We start from the raw sequence: 8,116 nt of genomic DNA on the forward strand, positions 1-8,116 counted from the left end.
CACACACACACACACACACACACACACACACACACACACACACACACACACGATAACTTTAATGTAATAGATATCTGCATCCATTGGGTGTTGTGTTTGTAATCACCTGCTTCGTTTTAAGGTGGTAAAACAAATTGCTTGTATTTATTCCTTTCTACACACTTTGCAGATTATTTTTTCTGCACTCCACCTGTTTAATCTGTGYRYGCTCCGGCGGGGTGACAATCATTATAGTCGCGCTTTGGAGTGCGCGCGCATTCGGCAGTGCGTCATTGCGCTATGTCCGCAGGAGAAACGAGGTCCAGACTGATTTTTGTGCGTCCCACCTGAGCACTGACTTCACATGCACTGACAGTCGCCTCGCTGCGTGGAAATGAATGGAGAGCGAGCGACGTCGCCTCCCGTGTGTCGAGCCCTTCACACACACCGCGGCGTGCGCTCCTCCCGCAGCAGGCAGTGTGGTCGGTCGACATTCGACCGGAGGAAGCGCCGTCACGTAAATATGTAAACAGTTCGGCGTTCATTTTCACACACCCGAACCAGGTCCGGATAAGTTATAGGGTTTTTTTTTTTCACCTCTTCATTTGCGCTCTCAGCCTCGCTGCTTCCCGCTTCCTCTGTTTTGACTCCAGCCGGTTACGTCATCAAAAAGAATTGTGCGGTTGGCCGGTAGACTACAGATCTCTATCATAGGACAAATTTATATAGTTTCTACCGTATATCGTTTATATCGCGCATTCCTAACGACTATTGGTGATTGTTGGTGACTATTAGCAACTGTTGGTGACCATTAGTAATTGTTGGTGACCGTTAAAAGTTGGTGACTGTTGGCGATTGCTGGTGACTGTTAGCAACTGTTGGTGATCATTAGTAATTGTTGGTGACCGTTAAAAAAAGTTGGTGACTGTTAGCGATTGTTGGCGACTGTTGTTGACTGTTAGCAACTGCTAGCAACTGTTAGTGACTGTTGGTGACTGTTGGCGATCATTAGAAATTGTTGGTGATCGTTAACAAATGTTGGTGGCTGATGGCGATTGTTGGCGACTGTTGTTGACTGTTAGCAACTGCTAGTGACTGTTGGTGACTGTTGGTGATCATTTGTAATTGTTGGTGACCGTTAACAAATGTTGGTGGCTGTTGGCGGCTGTTGTTGACTGTTAGCAACTGCTAGCAACTGTTAGTGACTGTTGGTGACTGTTGGTGACCATTAGTAATTGTTGGTGACCGTTAACAAATGTTGGTGACTGTTGAGATTGTTGGCGACTGTTAGCAACTGTTAGCGACTGTTAGTGACTGTTGCTGACCACTAGTAATCGTTGGTGACCGTTAACAATTGTTGGTGACTGTTGGCGATTGTTGGCAACTATTGGTGATTGTTGCTGACTTTTGTTCACTGTTAGCGACTGTTGGTGTCTGTTAGCAACTTTTGGTGGCTGTTGGTGATTGTTAGTGACTGTTGAGGACTGCTGGTGAACAGTTTTCTCCAGAATTGGGATGATAATGGGTAAAACAAACAACCAAAGCAATTAACATCTTCAATTTAAGACCATCTCAAAAGATTGCAGGAAAGTCTGGCTTTAAAACATAAATAATTGACGGCTGACTGAAGACCTTTACTCAAGTGTGTGTGTACACATTTACTGAGAGGACATCCATAAACAACTCACCTGTCTCGGTGCTCGACTCCTTCTTCTCCACCGCCCGGGGTTTCATTTCAAACATGTCCTGTCCTTGGAGTGGGGCGAGGGGCTCCCCACTTGCAGAAACATCAGGGTGGACAAGACGGTGGTTACTGTTGCTGTTGTGACATCACATCCTGTTCACTGAGATCTGGTGCTTGCACACACCTTTTACCTGCAAACAGAGACAAGTACATAGAGGTGTCACATACTGTAGAAGAGTACCTGCAGGAACACGATCATGTTTCCAAATAAACCTGATCTAACATTTGCAAGTTCAAGAAACATGACCTGTGTGATATGATACAAAATCTAAAATGATGCATACTATTCCTGCTAAGCCATGAAGCAATCTCATATAGTGCATATACAGTGAATTAATTATTAATAAATAAATTAGGCACCCATTATTTTTCTATTTGTTCGAGAGCTTGCTTTTTCCGCTGCTTGATTTTTAAAATGCCAGATGATCTTGTTCAAACGCCCGTGAGTCATCGGAGAAGTGAGACAAATCAGATGGGCTCACATCAATCTCTGCAACAACAAACCACAGAAATTAAATGAAGATTTGTGGGGTTTCTCCCATGACGGAACTCCGACCTTTAGATGAAAACGAGGAGTGTCCAGATCCGGTATTGATATTGGCCCGATTTCAGCCAAAAAAACGAGTATCAGATTATATCAGCCTGCATCTAAAATCTCCAATAATACAAGCAGTCCATTCATTTCTGTCTATCAGTGCTGGGATCCAGCATGCAGAGCCCACGTGATCACAACAACATGCTGTGCTAACAATGAAGCAAAGCATGATGGCAGTGTGGAAAAGTCTGAAAAAGACGTTGCAGCTGAGTGCAAAACTTTCCACAAATAAGTTTTCCTTGGTGGCACAGAACCAGGGTAGTTCATTACTGGAGAGCCAACCAGCCTCGACTCCCCACCATAGCAGCAACAGCAGCTGAGTTCATCACAGGGACACAGCTAGCTCCCTGTGCTGGTGATGAGAGCGTGAGGCTCTTTAGCCCAGCTTTAATTATCAGTGAGGAACACAGGAACAGGCTGACAGCTCAGCATGAAGAAATGCCTATCTTCTTAAAAWAAAGAACCTCCACATCAAGCTCGGACCACAGAAAGTGAAGATGGAGCCATTAAAAAAGGCAGCTATGGACGTAGTTAAATATTATTTGTTTTGGCACTTATTATTAGAGTGGAATGTTTATTTTGTTTACACTATTATATCAGTGAAGACTAAGAGCAATGATCTCACTGGTTTGGGCACAGTCAGTGAAACTGGAAGTGTGGACTGTTAACTTTAGCACAGAGGGTCACATTTTGAATAATGGACAAGATTGTGGTTTTTTATTTGTCCCCACCTTCAATATCTTCAAAATATTGTTTTATTTTTATACTGAATGTTGAGATCAGATTATCTTTTTTCTTCTTAATCTGTAGGTTAATTTTTTTATGTCTTAGACTCATAAAATGTTTGTTACAAAAGCCAAGAAATATTGTTTGTCATGTTATAAAGCAAAATAAAAACTGTTAAGTAATACTGGCATTTTTTTAATGTTTTGAACATATTTATATCAGATCTGTATCGGATAGGTATTGGCAAGACTGATTATTTTTTAAAAATCTGGTCATACCGGGAAGCAAAAAAATCTGGATCAGGACATGCCTATGAAAACTACTACTGTAGTAGTGACAAAATTTAAAAAAAAAAACAGTCACAGGAGGCGTCAGCAACTCATTGGAAAAGGCACAACATCAACATTTTACTGACACAGTGATGGTCACCTCAGCTTTTCATCTCTCATCACATCCATCATCCAGCAGATGACTGTGTCTCTCCTTTCAATGTCAGTGTTATTTTATATCCACTCGTAAGCAAAATGAGGTCATCTGACTCTAAAATACTCCAGGTCCTGTGGCAGTCGAACAAGTTCAAACCATCACATCTCCATCTCTTGTTCCAGAGTCAGGTCTCTGGAGCAGCAGTTTGATGGAGGTCCACACCTCTCTTTCCACAACCACCTACTCCAGCTCTTGTGGGAGAACTCCAAGGTGCTCCCAGACCAGCTGATAGACATTAAGGCCCAACATACTTAATCTGATGCTGCGTTCACACCGAACACGATTTCAGCTTCAAAATCGCAGCCAACGCTGAAGTTTGAAGCTTGTGCACTTTGAGGTCAGACGCAGGTCAGCTCTTGAAGCGCTGCACGGCAACAGCCTCCCCGCCCCTCCCTCCTCTGTCGGGCTCTGTTTAATGTCGGACGAGGAAGTGGCTTTGCTTTATTTACAGAGAGCAAGAGCATGTCACGTTCATCAGATAATTAATTCATAATTAATTCACCAGATAATTCAGAGAAGAGGCTCACAGCTCGCTTTCAGGACTATTTTTGTCCCGAGTCCAGTCTGATGAGTCGCTGCCACGCATTGGTGTGGATATCTCTGTCAGGACACCGACTGCAGGCACTCGATTTCAGCTAAAGAGCTCCTCTCCATCTGTTTCAGGTTAGTGGACATCATTCAGTAAACTGTCCCGTCGGGAAATATGTCGCTATGTCACACAGTGGAGTCTCTCTGATTGGATGACGCTGCACGTCGAGCTGCAAAAGTTCAGATTTTCTAACTTCAGCGATTTGAGCATCAAGCACGTCGAACGCTCAGATCGTTCAAATCGCGCTGCTCTAATCGCGCTTGAGGCGCCGCAGCACTTCCCGACGCTGCTTGAAGCGCGTCCACCATAGACTTTGTATGTAAACCTGATGCTCCTGACGCTGAAATCGCGTTCGGTGTGAACGCAGCATTAGGTTGAACAGTCGACATGCGGTCAACGTGGTTGCTCAACGTTCATTATTACACAGCTTTCATATTCCATGATGCACACCACGCCGAGCTCCTGCTACTGTGCATGTGACTGTAGAGTTCCTTCCCACCTGGAGTAACATTACAATATCCACTGTTTGGCCACAAATATATCTCAATGGATCGTCACACTTTACAACAGACAGATTCCTCTGTGCAAAATACCTGTGCTCTTTCCATCTGTGAGTTTTTGAACTACATTTACAATGGTCCATTTCCATTAGTACCTACTTAGCACGACTCAGCTTGGCTCAGCACGGTTCCATGTCATTTCCATTATCTAGGATTCATGGAACCGACACTATTTTTAGTACCTACTCCGTCGAGGTGCCAACCGTACCGTGCTGGCCTGAAAACGCGACGTCAGAACACTGTCGGTCACTGATTGGTTGGGGGTGGAGTCGCTGGTTGCGTCTGTTTAGCAACAACTTCATAATTCATAAACAATAATCATAATTTTGTGTGAAAATGTGTCTGAAGAGTAACCATGTTGTTTGTAGTTCTTTTATTAGTTTTAAAAATAATCTTAAAAAATATCTTAAATCTTCTCAATGTTGCAGTCATTGAATTGCGCTGGGTAACTGATTTTAGTTTGCTTCTGGTTGTGTAGGTTGGAGCGTGGGGTGGAGGTGGGCATGATTTTATGTTTGGAGAGTGGGGTGGGGTGTTTTATGCATTTTTTTAATTGCAAAATGTTTCATTTTATATTATTTTTTTTATTTTTCTGTTTTTTTCTATCTTATTTATCTTACAGTGTGTGAATGTGAGTGTGAATGGGTGAATGTCTGTTAGTGTAAAGCGCTTTGGGGGTCCGGAGGGACTTGAAAAGCGCTCTATAAGTTCAGTACCATTTATTTCTATTTTACTGTTGGATGTTGTTTTGTTTTTACTGTTTGATGGGACTACAGATGTAAATTAGCCTTAGGCTAAATCTGGTGCAATGCATCAAATTATGTTTTAATTGCACACTGTCCCAAATAAATAAATTCATTCGTTCACAACAGTCGGCTTCTAGAAGCAAGTAGTTAAAAAAAATGTCACCATTGTTTTTCACACTTTCTGCATCTACCGACCCACAAACGTCTGACCAGTCAGTCACACAACACATAACTGCTAAAATCAGAGCAAATCGATTCAGATGGAGTATGTAGGGGCTTAAAGTCCCTCCAGCATGTCCTGGGTCTTCTAATGTGTCTCCTCCAAGTTGCACCCTGGGGTCATCCTCACCAGATGAACCTCCTCAGCTGTTCCTCTGGATGTGGAGGAGCCAAACTTCTCAGCCTACCTCTAAGGAAGAGTTCAGCACAGTAAACTCATTTAGACCTCCTAGATTTACCATCTCCTACGTTCTGTCACTGCTCAGAGTTTGTGACTATTGGTCTACCAACTCCAGCGTTTGCTTCTTGGGTTATTTAGCTTTTCTCAGTGCACTGCACGGTCTGACCTTGGGGTGAGTTTTCTGAGACGTCCACTCCTGGATAGATAGTCAGCTGTCCTAAACATTTTCTTTGTAGAATGATGGACTTGAAATAGTTAAATAAATGACCTCTGACCCTTCAAGGATCAGTGGGGAGCAGCAGCAGCTACTTCTCTGGGGGTCACTGCTGATGACCTTCCACCTTGTCGTTGTGATAACACTAGGGTTGGGCATAATCGTGTCGTGTGTGATTAATCATCAGAAAAACATTAATCGATTAATTTTTGGCACTTGACGATTAATACGATTAATGCCAACAGGTAGAGTCCGCTCGCTGCTCCTCTCTGCTTCATATATAACGAACATTAAAAAAAGTCCTGTAACTTATTTATCTGTCAACACAATTTAAAATTTGATGTGTGGCTTGAAGTTTGTAATTTTGACACAATTTGGAACAGATTTTTATGAAGAGCAAATCTTTCCCACTATGTGATCAGGACATAAGGGTGTCCAGGGACTCCAGGGGATTAATCGTCAAATTAATCGTTTTCGGCTAAATACCACAATTAATCGTGATTAATTTTTTTGCCAATATTGCCCAACCCTAGATAACACACATTAATGATGTCAGATAGTCTACAGAAGCAGCAAAGAATTAGCTCCTTTAACGACGACATAGACAAACCCTAGGATTATTTTCCTTTTCTGWTTGACTTTAAGATGGATCAGACTTGACAAACCGGATGTTCCCAGGGCGAGGAAAGCAGCGCGTGACCATGACTGGATGAGGCTGTAGGAATGTCTGGCATCAACAAAAGATTTTCCATCATGCAAACAAAATATTTATGCGTCTGTTAGCTTAAAGGTATCGGAAATATTAGTAAAATATGGCGGAACATTGTGTTAAAATATAACAACTTAGCCCAAGTTACCAATAATAAGACGATATAACGGTTCTCGTTCGTGCGGGTTGGATGATGACAGCGACACTGGTTGCTAGCAATTCCTCCCACGCGAGCTCAGACTAGCTAACGCGAGCTAATGCTAATAATAATAATAAAGACCGAGAACGTGTTTTGTTTTGGTAAAGCTCACCTGTTTCTATGTTTACAGCACACACCGCATGGGAAGTTCCGACTGTACGATCCGAACCTTTCATCCGAACCGACACACACACACACACAGGGGGGAGGCGGTGGTTACGTCCAAAGGCTGCGCTGCTGCAGGCTTGTCACGTTAACGGCACCGCCATCTTGGAGAGGGAGAGTGGTTCGAGCTGATTTCAAGTAGAAGAAATACAAACGAAAAGTCAAAACATTAGTCATTTGTCAAAACTGACTTTCTTTCTTGTCAGAATTCTGAAATCAGTCAAAATTTAAATATTTTCTCTGAAATTAGTCAGAAGGCTGAGATTAGTTAGAAGTCAGAATTTTCTAAGATTGTTTTTAAATTAGTCAACCCTGATTTTTCAGAGAGAATTCTGACTTTAATCTGGCTTTAATCAGATAGTTCAGAGAAAGAAAAATAAAACATAATGCAGATTTTTTAATGTAATTTAGTACTTTTTTAATTCCTTTTTTTAATTTTCACCTTTATCAGAGCACTACGAAGAAAAACCTCATTATTCTCAGAAAAAATTAAATTCTCAAATTCAGAATTCTGAGATTAGTCAGTCAGAACCTATTTTCATACCAGAATTCTCTGATTAAAGACTAAATAAAGTCAGAATTCAGATTTTTTTTATTTAAGATTTTAATTAAAGTTAGAATCTTAGAATTGTTACTGCGCCTGATCAGATCTGAGATTAGCACAAGTTGTGCTGAGAATAAAGTTAGAAATCTGAGATGGTCAACTCTGACTTKTTCCACAGACTTCATTTAATCCGATAACTACATTTTTTTCCTCTCAGATTTTGAAGTGAAATTAAAGTCTTTTTAAAATTATTATTAAGAGGACTGAAGTGTTTCCCATCAAAATTATAATATTTGGAGATTAAAGTTAGAATTCTGAAATTAGATTCTGACTTTAATTTGACTTTAATCAAATAATTTTGAGAAAAATGTTAGGATCTTGAGAAAAACTGTGACCATAATCCTCTTCTGTATTTTTAGATCATTATATGACTTTTATACTACACTATGTTCTTTTATGT

At 41.3% G+C, this 8,116-nt stretch overlaps 1 protein-coding gene across 2 annotated transcripts in view; it reads right to left on the minus strand.

Annotated features, from left to right (window-relative positions):
* trak2 (trafficking protein, kinesin binding 2) overlaps positions 1-8,116 on the minus strand; it is a 29,135-nt gene that overhangs the window by 19,994 nt on the left and 1,025 nt on the right. For both annotated transcript variants that reach the window (XM_014010691.1, XM_014010690.1), the window contains exons 2-3: positions 7,060-7,240; positions 1,668-1,854 (exon numbers count right to left, since the gene is read on the minus strand). In XM_014010691.1, coding sequence (XP_013866145.1) covers positions 1,668-1,722 — 55 coding nt within the window. In that variant the 5' untranslated portion in view covers positions 1,723-1,854; positions 7,060-7,240. The remainder of the gene's footprint in view (positions 1-1,667; positions 1,855-7,059; positions 7,241-8,116) is intronic.

This window comes from Austrofundulus limnaeus, unplaced genomic scaffold (genome assembly GCF_001266775.1).
Source record: "Austrofundulus limnaeus strain Quisiro unplaced genomic scaffold, Austrofundulus_limnaeus-1.0 Scaffold72, whole genome shotgun sequence".
NCBI lineage: Eukaryota > Metazoa > Chordata > Actinopteri > Cyprinodontiformes > Rivulidae > Austrofundulus > Austrofundulus limnaeus.